At 41.0% G+C, this 12,702-nt stretch overlaps 1 protein-coding gene across 8 annotated transcripts in view; it reads left to right on the forward strand.

The window, feature by feature from the left end:
* The window catches only part of LOC125117088 (WASH complex subunit 2A-like), a 59,588-nt gene extending 47,206 nt beyond the window's left edge, over window positions 1-12,382 (forward strand). For 4 of the 8 annotated variants that reach the window (XM_047762871.1, XM_047762872.1, XM_047762873.1 and 1 more), the window contains exons 23-31: window positions 1,990-2,172; window positions 3,950-4,078; window positions 4,207-4,287; window positions 4,861-4,983; window positions 5,954-6,016; window positions 6,372-6,584; window positions 8,666-9,283; window positions 10,089-10,266; window positions 12,043-12,382. In XM_047762871.1, the coding sequence (XP_047618827.1) occupies window positions 1,990-2,172; window positions 3,950-4,078; window positions 4,207-4,287; window positions 4,861-4,983; window positions 5,954-6,016; window positions 6,372-6,584; window positions 8,666-9,283; window positions 10,089-10,266; window positions 12,043-12,182 (1,728 nt within the window). In that variant the 3' untranslated portion in view covers window positions 12,183-12,382. The remainder of the gene's footprint in view (window positions 1-1,989; window positions 2,173-3,949; window positions 4,079-4,206; window positions 4,288-4,860; window positions 4,984-5,953; window positions 6,017-6,371; window positions 6,585-8,665; window positions 9,284-10,088; window positions 10,267-12,042) is intronic. The other 4 variants (XM_047762875.1, XM_047762876.1, XM_047762877.1 and 1 more) reach the window with 2 other exon arrangements.
* The last annotated feature ends 320 nt before the right edge of the window (window positions 12,383-12,702 follow it).

Here is a 12,702-nt window from a genome sequence, read left to right on the forward strand (position 1 = left end):
ATTTCAACAACACTGAAAGGTACGAAGAAGCAAATGTATGATTCCCACCATTCAGGGAAACCTTAAGTGTTGCTCTTGCCTTTCACTCTCTTTTCTTGGCATATGTGCACACATATTGATGTGCGTTTTCCCCATTTTACTTTATTGTCATTGTGTCCATGTCAGTTTTGCTTTTCTCTGTCTCACCTTATTTTTCATTTTGGTTTTCTCTGCATGTCTGTTCTTTCTGACTTGCTGTCCTGTCTGTAGTTTGTCTGTTTCCCTGGCTTCTCTTCTGGTCTCCACCTATACTTGAGTTAAAATGACAGCTTTAAGATTTTTTTTTTTTTCCCGCTTTTTAGGGCCATATCTGAGGCATATGGAAGTTCCCAGGCTAGGGGTTGAATCGGAGCTACAGCTGCCAGTCTATGCTGCAGCCACAGCAACTTGGGGTCTGAGCCGCATTTTCGAACTACGCCACAGCTCACGGCAACGCCAGATCCTTTAGCCCACTGAGCAAGGCCAGAGTAACTAGTTGTTACTGTTGAGCCACAGTGGGAACTTCCAAGAAGATTTTAGTTTACTGTCCTTTTCCATTTAGTGGATGTTGGCTGTTAATTACAGAGTAAAGTGGAATTTGTCTTCTAACACTTTAGCTTTCTTCTCCTGTGTGGTCTCTCATCTCCTGCAGGAGGCCTGTGGATAAGGCTGCTGGCTGTACCTGGCAATCAGCAATTACCTTCAGTCTCTGTGAACTTCTCTCTTTTTCTGATTTTCCTCATACTCTGTATGTTCAACTATCTAGATTTAATTGCTCTTGTAGGGTCTCTGAAGAACACTGCTTATGCTTTTACTATTGAGCCTCCTTGGGGCTGCAGTGATACATTTTATCTATACCTGAGTCATTGTGTGATGTTCACATCCTACTGTTTGAATGTGGACCTTTTCTGTGTTGATGTAGCCCCTGAATTACTCCAGGCATGGCTCATGCCCCACCTCACTTCTATCTGCTTATTGCTTGAGCATAAACTCCTTGAGGCTTAGGGCCGCATTCGTTTTGCTCACTGTTATATCTGGTGCTTAGCACGTTACCTCAGACATGGTAGGTGCTTTTAAAGTTACATGTTTTCTTTAAAGAAGCGTATTTTTTTTTTTCACAGTTTAACCACTTCAAAATTAGGATTTGTTTGTTTGGGGCAGTTCATACAGAAATCATACAATCAGTGGTATCTTGCCTGAAATATGGTGCTTGTTGAATGAATAAATGCAGCATTTTAAGATTACTTTAGAGATTCTTCTAATGGCATAATACAATTTAAGTGTTTGATTTTGTCAATTAGGTTTCTCCTTGGGACTTACGTATTAGTTAAATACTAGGAAATATAAGATTCATTCTCTGTGATTGTCATTTGTATTAATATCTGTGACTTTGAAATTATTTATAGGTGTGATATAATCCTGATATGGATCAAGGTTATAATAGATACATGTGTAGCTTGGTAGGAAGATAATGGGCTTTAAACTGATGGAAAAATTATATTTGATTATGAATTATCTGTATAAGACTCTCCATTGTAGTGATCAATCAAAATTGGCCTCAGGGAATTCCCATTGTGGCTCAGCGGGGTAAGAACCCGACATGGTCTTATAGGGATGGGGATTTGACCATTGGCTGCTCAGTGGCCTAAGGATCTGGCATTGCCCCGAGCTATAGCATAAGTCACAGATGCAGCTTGATCTGGTGTGGCTGTGGCTGTGGCATAGGCCTCAGCTGCAGCTCCAATTTGACCCCTAGCCTGGGAACTCCATACCTATGGTCGTAAAAAGAAAAAAGCAAAATTAAAAAAAAAATTGCTCTTAGTGTATTACTACCTGGGAGCAGGTGTGATTAGCCATTGTGCCCTGAAACATGCAGATGTGATGGTTACCGAATTAATGAAGAGCTTGGGAGACCCCACAATAGAATTTGTGTTTCCGGATGTTACTAATTTTTTTTCCTATTATTTTCAGGAAGGACCTTTGAATGTATCTACTCAGGAAGCAGCCAAGCATTCTGATTTATTTTCTTCATCATCCCCATTGGACAAAGGAACTAAAAGTAGAACCAAAACTGTTCTTAGCTTATTTGATGAGGAAGAGGATAAAACAGAAGAGCAAAACAGCTTCCAAGCTCCAAAGAAAGAAGTAGGAAAGGTGAGTAAAAAGCAGTAAAGGTTCAAGTCTTGAGAAGGATAAAAAAAATCTCATTTTATAGTGTCAGTTCTGTGATGTGAGTTACTGAAGAATTGAGGGTTCCAGTTTCTCCACATTCTCACCATGAGTTGTTGTTGACTACCAAGTGTTGGTGAGGATATGGAGAAACCGGAACCTCATTCATTGCTGTTGGGAATATAATATGGTGTATAGCCACTTTGATTTCGTGGTCCCTCAAATTATTTTTTTTGCCACACCCATGGCATCTGAAAGTTCCCAGGCCAGGGATCAAATCTGTGCTGCAGCTGCAACCTACACTGCAGCTGCAGTAATGCCGGATCCTTAACCCACTGCTCTGGACCAATTAATGAACCCATGCCACTGCAGAGACAATGCCGATCCTTAACCTGCTGTGCCACAGTGGGAACTCCTCAAATTTTTAAATATAAGAGTTACCACATAACCTAGCAATTCCACTCCTAGGTATATTTTTTAAGAGAAATGGAAACATTATTCATACAGTAAGTTGAATATAATGTTCCCAACAGGTATAATAATCATAGTAGCCAAAAGATGGCAATAGTTCAAATGGCCATCAGCTGACAAATGGATAAACACAGTGTGTCATAGACATACAGTGGAATATTATTTGGCATTAAAAGGAATAAATGACTGCTAGATGCTACAACATAGATCAGCCTTGAAAACATGTTGAATGAAGAAGCCAGTGACCAAAAAACCCACATTATTGTATGAATTCATTTATTTGAAATGTCCTGAATAGGAAAATCCATAAGATAGAAAGTTGTTCAGTGGTTTCTTGGGTCTGGGGACATGGGTTGGCAGGGATGGAGCATGACTACTGGTAGGTTTGGAGGTTCTTTTGGAGATGATGAAGATATTCTAAACTTAGATTGTGGTGGTATTTGCACAACTCCTTGAATATACTATAAATCATTGAGTTAAATAGCTTGAATGGGTGAATTTTGTGGTATGTAAATTTTATGTCAATAGAGGTATTAAAAAAGGAAATGGATGACAAAACATAGATGACCAGTGCTTTTTGTAAGTCAAGCTGAGAATATAGTCCATGTTGATTTTTATAACAAATGTTTTATGAATTTACTTCATCATACTAGTAGTATAGCCCTGGTTATAAGAGGTGCACATAGTGACTATGAATAATTTGCTGTATTTTCTTCCAGTCTCTTACTGTATATGATTTTTATGGTTGTTAAACTTTGAACCTTTGTTGCTATGTTACACTAATTTTTGTGTGTAAGCACATTGATTACACACAAGAACTAAGAACTAGTTCCTTAGTTCTCACAATAGAACTAAGGATTGTTTTTGTTTGTTTGTTTGTTTTGTTTTTTTTCTACTCTTGTGACATAACAGAAGTTCCCAGGCCTGGGATTGAACCCTAGCCACAGCAGTGACAACACCGAATTCTTAACCACTAGGCCACCAGGGAACTCCCAAGGATTGTTTTTAAAAAAACTGTTCAGGTACTGCACAGTGGTTGAAAGATGATCCTTCCAGATTATGTGTATATTATGTGTTTTTAAATTCTTCACTATTTTTATTATCTCCATAGTATTCTATTAGGTGAATGTGTCATTCCCCTTCAGCTTGGTGCTCAGGCTGTGTCCACCTTTTAGCCACTGTAAACAGCCATAGGGGATGTTTCTGTTGTTCCGTCTTTGCAGCTGTGTAATTTCCTTGAGATAAATCCCTTGGCATCTATAAAGTACATGAACGTCCATCTTTTTCCTAGAGTCCTGATCCTGATTCCCGCCCCAAGAGCACAGGTGTCTTTCAGGATGAAGAGCTCCTTTTCAGTCACAAGCTCCAGAAGGACAACGACCCAGATGTTGACCTTTTCTCTGGCACCAAAAAAACCAAGGTCAGTTCCACATGGTTCTACATGACATGACTTTGTTATTGTATTAAATATTGTCTTTGCAGCCCACCTGGCTCTCTTTCTAAACTGTTCTTGTCTTGTATACTGAATTTGAGTCTTGTCTATTCTAGTTGTTAGAGCCAAGTGGTGGGAGCCTGTTTGGGGATGATGAAGAAGATGATCTTTTCAGCTCTGCCAAGTCACATCCTTTGGTATCAGCTATTTGTTCTTAATACTCGGTGTGAGGGGAAGCCTTCTGGGAAAGGAAATGAATGTCCAGTTATACTATTGAGGAGCATGCTCGCTTATAGTAAATGAACAGCAAATAATGTGCTGGTGATGGTGTTCATGTTGTCCCTTTCTTATGTTTCCTAACTAACATTAAAGCATCAACCCAGCAGTCTCTCTTACTGTATTACAGACTTAATTGGTTTTTAAGTTGTTCATTGAAAGACCAGTACATATGATACAATGACTAAATATTGCAGAACTACAAGTCTGAGTGTTAATCTGTGTGTGTCATTCCCCTTTCCCCCCAGCCCCAGTAGATTTTGTGAGTACTCTCTATTTTCTGGTTACCATAGAGAGGATGCCTGAGAAAGTCACAGCCTTTAGAATACTATTTCTGAAATGCTGCCCTTGAATTTGTTCATTTGGCCCTCATTTGAGAAATGATTTTTAAAACTCAGGAGCCAGATTTTTTTTTTTTTTTTTTTGCATTATGACTTTTTTCTTTAAAATTTCTAAGATACTTAACAAACTTTGGGTATTCTTTACTTTTGAAGGTACCAGAAAAGAAGAAGGTAGTGAAAAAAGATCATTCTGTTTCTTCTGTCAAGAACCAGAAACATCCCGAACCCTCTCAAGGTATCAAAGAAAAAGGCATGTGGAAATCGGAAACATCTCAGGTTAGAACTGATCTCTTTAAGGGCTCTCAGCTCTCGTTTGCATCCCAATACAGATTAACTTCATTGTGGAGACCCAGGGTCAGAGTTCTCTTAATTAAGGAGGAAAGCAACTAGGACTGCCTCTCTTCATTTACTGTATTTTTCTTAACTCCTGCTCATCTGTCCTCTCCTCACTTCACATTCCAGTTCTACGAATGTATATTTATCGTTATGATTTCTGGAGTGCCTACAAATTTGATTCCAAGATTGAGTTAAAGTAGGTTGGAACTCTTCCCACCAGAACCCCATTCATTTCTCCCTTTGGGCTACCTCGGAGTAGGATTCCATTAGAATTAAATACAAATTACATCCAATTTCTTGTTTCCCTCTCTGTGTTATGTCTTTTGACATCATTGCTATTAGGCCTCCTTCCTCAACAGTCTTCTCTCTGCCCTCCTCCTGAGAATAAACCAGGCCTAGACATTGAGTTCTAGTTCTGGCTTAACAACTGTCCCTGGATTTCTCACTGGGGCCTCAGTGTTCTGAGCTGTGAAAATGAGGCACTAGGACTCGCACATCTCCAGTGACTCAGGTCTCAGCATCTTTTGCGTCTAGAACTAGTGCATTAGGTTGTGGGTGAGTTTCCATGTGCCCTGTAATGTTTGCTGTGGGATAACCAGCAGGGTGATTTTGTTAGCTGGTTAGGTTTGGGGTATGGTTCTTAGGAATCTTACTCGTGGTCTCTGTCTCCCGTTACTGCCTGTGTGGTCTTACAGCCTTCCACTTACACAGTGGATAAGGAGGCACAAATGAAATAATGTTAGTGAAATGATTTGAGGCCCTGGGAGAGATTTGAATGCTTTTCCCATTATAGAATTACAGAAAATGACAGCCTTTTCCAGCACAGATTTATTTATAGACAAGAGTAATCCAAGAGACACTTCTCTTTCAGTTTCCCAATGGATTTTTAACTGAATGTAATTTCACACAGGACTCACCAGGTCCCGCTCCATTTAAAACCAAAGAGCCATCCTCTCGGATCTGGAAAATACAAGTAATTATAACATGTCTGGAATCTTCATTGCCTGCCTTGTGGCATCTATGAACTTTTTTGGGTTTTCCTTTTGTCAGCTACTGCCAGGCATTTTCTCATCTCCTCCTCACCCTCTAGTTGTTGCTTCTTGTGTGCTGCGTCTGTAGCATCTCTTCTTTGGTCCCTGTGGTGGGCACAGGTGTATAACTTTTGTTTTAATTCTAAGACTGGATCAGGAGACTTCCCTGCATTTCTCTTTCTCCTCTTGTATTATACATTATGTACACGGAGTCTTTCATCATGTGTCGCAGTAATAATAATAGACTGTTGTGTTTAAGAAAACATACAGAATAAGTTTCATTTTTCTTCTTTATAGGCAAATTTAGCCATTAACCCAGCAGCCTTGCTGCCTGCAGCAGCTTCCCAGACTTCTGGGATGAAGCCTGTTTTGCCAGAACTGGGTGTTCCTTCATCTGAACCCGGGAGGATCCAGAGTCTGGAAAGTATGCCCACTCTTCCTGGGAGTGGGGAGGCCGGCGTGAGTTTTGATCTTCCAGCTCAGGCAGACACCTTACACAGTGCGAACAAGGTGATGCATCCACCTTTGCCTGCTTTTTTTTTTTTTTAAAGCAGAAAAATTTGTATGTTTCTTCCAAGTTTATCACCTACCTACGCAAGGCTGACTCCAATCCCTCCATTGAAGGAGGTGCCTTGTCTTTCCTTCCGTCTCCCTAGTTCTGTGTCCACCCCCACTGCCTGTGCTTGTTGCATTTACATTCTGCTCTCCTGCTCTCCTACACTATAAACAGGACAGCGGATCATGTCCTTAACTGTGTGCTTCCTCTGTTGTCTTCTTACTGCTCAAAGGAGGATGTTCAAGCTCCTTGGTTTGGATCTAAAAACTTTTACAATCTGTGCTAACCGAAGCTTTCAGCCTAAATCCAGTCATACCAGGCTCTATTTCGTGAACCTGCTGCCATCAGCCTGTGCTCCCTCCTTGTCAGGAATGCTCTTCCTCATCGACAGCTCTGCATAAACTTCACAGCTTCTGTGCTGTTTCCTCTCCTGCCCCTGTCCTGGGCTCCCTCCCTGAGGTCCCATGGCAGTGACGGTCCTGTCACACTGTTCCTGTGGACTTGTGGTGGATGGACTGTGAACTCCTTGAGGTTTTACTTTTATTTTAGTTGGTTCTCTTTTTTCCTGTCCAGTTTTTCTTCTCTGAAAGGTCTTAGTTGTTCTCTGAGTAAGCAGCAGTACTTGGATACTCTGCAGATACATTCATTTCAAGTGTTGCCTGTTTTCCTTATGAAAAATAAAACATTCCTCCTTTTGTTTTATATATATATATATGTGTATATATATATATATGTATATGTATATGTATTTTTATTTATTTATTTATTTTTTTTGTCTTTTTGTCTTTTCTAGGGCCGTATCCGCAGCATATGGAGGTTCCCAGGCTTGGGGTCTAATCGGAGCTCTAGCCACTGGCCTACGCCAGAGCCACAGCAACATGGGATCCAAGCCACATTTGCGACCTACACCACAGCTCATGGCACCACCGGATCCTTAACCCACTGAGTGAGGCCAGGGATCAAACCCACAACCTCATGGTTCCTAGTTGGATTCGTTTACCACTGAGCCATAACGGGAACTCCAATATATATATATCTATTTGTTAAGTTTAAGTTAGCTACTTTGTGAAATAATTTGTGAAATTTTCTTGAAATAGGCAAACACAAGTCAAGTACTTGGTCCAAAGTAGCATGTGCCTTTTTCTTCTTTTTTTTTCAGTCTTTTTAGGGCCACACTTGTGGAATGTGGAAGTTCCCAGGCTAGGGGTCAAATCAGAGCTGCAGCTACCAGCCTATGCCACAGCGGTGCTGGATCCAAGCTGCTTCTTCCATCTACACAATAGCTCATAGCAACGCTTAATCCTTAACGCACTGAGCAAGGCCATGGATTGAAGCCATGTCCTCATAGATTCTAGTTGGGTTCATTATAGCTTTGCCATGACGGGAACTCCCACATGTGCCTTCTTAAAACTATTTCATGGTATATTTTGGAGAATATTACAAATATTCATTGTACATAATAAGTGACTCATGTTTTGAGGTTAAATTGAAAATTCTGATTCCTAAGCCACAATTTTTATGTGCAATATTTAACATTTGGATTGAGTGTTTGTTTACTTGAAGAAAAAGAGCACCAAAGATCACCTCTCTTTATTGTCATATCTCTGTCTTCCTGGAGCCTGATTTTAGGCCAACTCCCTAACCAGCAGTCCTTTGATTCTTTCTCATTTTGAAAGATACCCAAATTTAAACTGAGGGCAGAGTAGGGGCCAGGGAGTGCTGTGGGATACAGGGCACCCACCTGCCTACTTTGCAGAGTTCCAGTAGCAGATGACGATTTCTGTATGAAATTGAACTGAGAGTACCCTCAAAAGACCCCAGAAAAAGGGAACAGTAAAGGATTAAGAGTGACTTAGTCTTGGAGTACTAGGAGCTATTAAATACCTTCTGAAATCTTTAAGAAATAACCTCTCCTTTGTGTTAGATCATGTCTTGGTCATTGTGGACCAAACAGCCTTACAGCTGATTATTTGCTGTTAGCTTCGAGTTCCTTTTAAAAGTGATCAGATCAGCATGTGGTTTTTTGCCATTGCAGAGCCGGGTCAAAGTGAGAGGGAAGCGCAGACCACAGACACGTGCAGCTCGGCGGTTGGCTGCCCAGGAGTCTGGTGAGGCTGAGGACATGAGTATCCCCAGAGGATTTATTACACAATTGGCAGCTGGCGCCATTTCCCCAGGTGGCCATCAGCCACAGCCTGGAGCAGCAGGCAGAGAAGGCAGCTCTGAGGAGGCCTTGGCAGCTGCTGCTCCAACTTGGGCAGGTGGTCCTGTGCCTGGAGTGGACAGAAGCCCCTTTGCAAAATCTCTGGGGCAGCCTCGCGAGGATGACCTTTTTGATTCTGGAGATATCTTTTCCAAGGGTGTCACATCTCAGTCCACGGGCAGAAGAAAAGCCAAGGCGAAGGCAGCGGATAGCCCGGCGAACCTGGCAGGGGGAAGTAAGGAACGAAGCCCCATGTTTCCTGCTCTCAGTGAGGCAGGCAGTGATGATGATCTCTTTCAGTCCGTTAAACCAAAACCAACCAAAAAAGCAAATCCTTTCCCTCTCCTGGAAGATGAGGATGATCTCTTTACAGACCAGAAAGGCAAGAAGAATGAGTCAAAATCCAATGGTCAGCAGGATGTTACCTCAAAAGCACAAGATATTTTTGAGGTAATAGGACATAACAGTACACTTTTGTTCCTGGTTCTTTGTTAAGGAAAATATGTGATCGGCTCATTTGAACCATAGATTTCAGTAAACCTGTTTTATTGCTGCCTGGTATCTACTCGCTTAGTAGGTGTAATTAGGTTCTCTTATTAGTGACACTGAAACTTATCCAAAAATGGTCTTCTGTTTTGTTTCTGGCCATAACCATTGATACAAATCTTGCATTTTGTGGTTTTTATCAAGATGTTGCTGCAGTCATCATACATACGGTAGTATCTCTGCAGCTTGAGTGTTTAACCTCTGGTTCTGGGGGAAACAGGCCCTGGCTGAAGCTGATGACTTAACGCAGGCAGTAAGGCCATCAGTGACACTCTCCGGGCAGATGTTTATTGAGCATCTGGGTACTAGAGGCACAAGGTGAACTAGGACCAGAGCTCTCAGGGAAGGGAATTTGGTATAGCCAGGGCAGTGTATAAATGACCTTTTCAGGTAAGGTTAAGTGCCATAAAGAAGACAACCCAGGGCAGTGGGGCAGAGCCATGTGTTGAGGCGGGAGGTGCTCCTTCCCATAGGACTGGTGAGAAGGGTTCTGTGCAGAGCTTGCATTTGAGTGTGGACTAGAAGAATGAGAAGGACTGGGCCAGGCAGAGGTCTGGAGTAGCACATCCTAGGAGGAGGGGCAGGTCACGTGGCTCTTCCAGAACACTGTGGAAGTTTGCATTTCTGTAACTTGTTGGAATTAGTATGTGTAGTATAGGGAAAATTAAAATTGTTTCGCTTGTTTTTTTTTTTTTTTTTGGCTTACAAGGATGATATATTTGCTACAGAGGCAATTAAGCCTTCACAAAAAATAAGAGAGAAGGAAAGAACATTTGACTCCAACTTGTTTGATGATAATATTGATATCTTTGCTGACCTAACTGTAAAACCAAAAGAAAAGTCCAAAAAGAAGGTGGAAGCTAAGTCTATATTTGATGATGATATGGGTAAGTTTGGTTTTCTACACGATGTATTCATTACTGTTCAGTGATTTGATATTTCTCCTGCTATCTTTGTCTTAACTCATTCCTGGAAAATGAGTTAAACCCCAAGAGGGGTTTCCTTTGACCTGCTCTGTAATCCTGAGTTAGACTGAAGATGAATAAGTAAATGGACTGGTTATTTTGGTGAAAACAAGATTTTGTTATGATGGACGTCAAGGAGTTTGAAGGAGCCCAGAGTTTGACTTTTAAGTCTAATTTAACTTTTATCTTAGTGTCCCTTTACCAATCATCTGGGACAAATCTGAATAGTAATGCCATGAAAGTAGGGACAGAAACTACCCTATATGCTAAAACAGGCTGAGGTGGCTCCTTCGGCATAATGTAGTTCTTGCTGGGGAGTGAGCATCAGTGGTTTAGAAATGGAGGGACAATGCAGGAGGAGCGCAGGAATATACAGGAAATCAGGCTATGATGCAGACTTTGTATCTCTCCAAAGATCTGTGTTTATAAACATGCTCATTTTCCCTCCATAGTGTAACAGCTGCTTTACTAATGGGCAAGCCATAACCCTAAATGTAGAGCTTCTCATATGTCCTGTGTTGGCACATAGGACTTGGCCTGAGGCCACATGCACACCTCCTCCTCCCTCCCTTCCCCTCTTCCAGTCTAGGCCTTGGGGTTGACTGGGAGAAAGCTGATGCCACAAAGCTACACTGGTGCTACTCCCCAAACAAGTGTGCTCTATCTCTACCTGCTTCCCGCCACAGGGTAGGAAGAGACTTTTCTTTGAAAAAAAAGTAATACATGTATGTTGCAATAGATTTATACTATTCAGAAAATGTCAAAAGTGGAAAGCAACCCCTGGAGGTAACTATTATTGACAGTTTGATGTGTCCCCTTTCAGACATGGTGGTAGTAATATAGGTTTGCATACATGTTAAATATATACTTATTTTTTTCCAAAGTAAGACTATACATGCCTGTTCTGCTCTTCCTTTTAGTCACAGTGTCTCCTATGTCAGCACATAGAGGTCTGCTTCCTTGTTTTCAGTAGTTGTGTACTATTGCTTTGTATTTAGCCATTAGCCTGGTGAAGGAGATCTAGATTGTTTCTGTTTTTTTTTTTTTTAATTATTACAAATGATGCCATGGTCTTTAACATTTGTGTAGACATATCTTTAGGTATACATGCTAAAATCTCTTTAAAATAAAGTCCTAGTAGGAAGATTCCTAGGTTAGTAACATTGCTGTGTAAGATGAGACATGGAACACAGGAGTCAGTGAAATGCTAAACACAAATACAGTCCTAAAGACTTAAATTCTTAGCATCGTGATGCCTAAAATAGCTACATTTATTCTGAAAGAGGGTGACCTGTGTTGTATTTCCCTTTGCTTATTTTTAGTGCCCTTTCCTTTTAAAATCCAGTGGGAAAAGAGTATAAAAATAAGTATAATGTCACAGATGGTAAAGCTAGGGCCTGGATTGCAGATACAGTTGTCCCCCTCCCCCTTTTCCTCCCCTGCATGTGCACACACACAGCTTTGTAACTGTGAAAATTATGCTCAGAGAGAAACTATAACTTTTATGTGATCATAAAACTTAGTAGCAGAGCCAGAACCAGAATCTAAGAGTGCTAGCTCTATCTTGGTGTTTTGGGGTATCCCACACTGTTACCAGACTTGAATCATTGGTGGTTTGTGTAGATGTGTCCTAAAAGCACCCATTTTCTTGCCTATTCAACAATTCTTTTTTTTTTTTTTTTTTTTCCTTTTTCAAAGATGATATCTTCTCCTCTGGTATCCAGGCTAAGTCAACCAAACCAAAAAGTCGATCTTCACAGACAGTGCCTGAACCAAGATCTGAACAGAAGGTGTCCAACATATTTGATGATCCTTTGAACGCCTTTGGAGGCCAGTAGAGTATACAGGGTAGTCTTCAGCCACATCCTTGAGTTAACGATGCTGTCTTATATGCTTATTGTTAACTGAATTATAAAAAGCAAATACTGAAACAGCTAGGTCACATCTTATCCAACATACCTAGTATTTTTCTGTACTGGTTTTAATCATGCTTAATACTGCACAACAAAAATAAATGTTTCACAGTGTTTTGTTATTATTTTTGGTTGTGGGTTTTTTTCCTTTTTTTGAACTGTATTTTGATTTAATTAACCTTGGTAGGGCCATAGTTTAGGGTCTGTTAGAGAAGAAACCTATTTGTGCCTGTCATGGGTTGGCAGGGACTCCTAGAGGTAGCAAGTGCCAGACAGATGACCAGGCATCTTTCTTACTTGGATGGGTGCTCTAACTTAGAGCCTGGGCACTCAATAGAGGAAGAGGATGAGAGACTGTGTACTTCAGGAGTCTTTGCAGTAGGAGAGAAGGTTTCCTCTCATTCCACTGAATTCTAAAAATGGCTCTACAGGTCCACTAAAGCAA

This window comes from Phacochoerus africanus, chromosome 15 (assembly GCF_016906955.1).
Source record: "Phacochoerus africanus isolate WHEZ1 chromosome 15, ROS_Pafr_v1, whole genome shotgun sequence".
Lineage (NCBI taxonomy): Eukaryota > Metazoa > Chordata > Mammalia > Artiodactyla > Suidae > Phacochoerus > Phacochoerus africanus.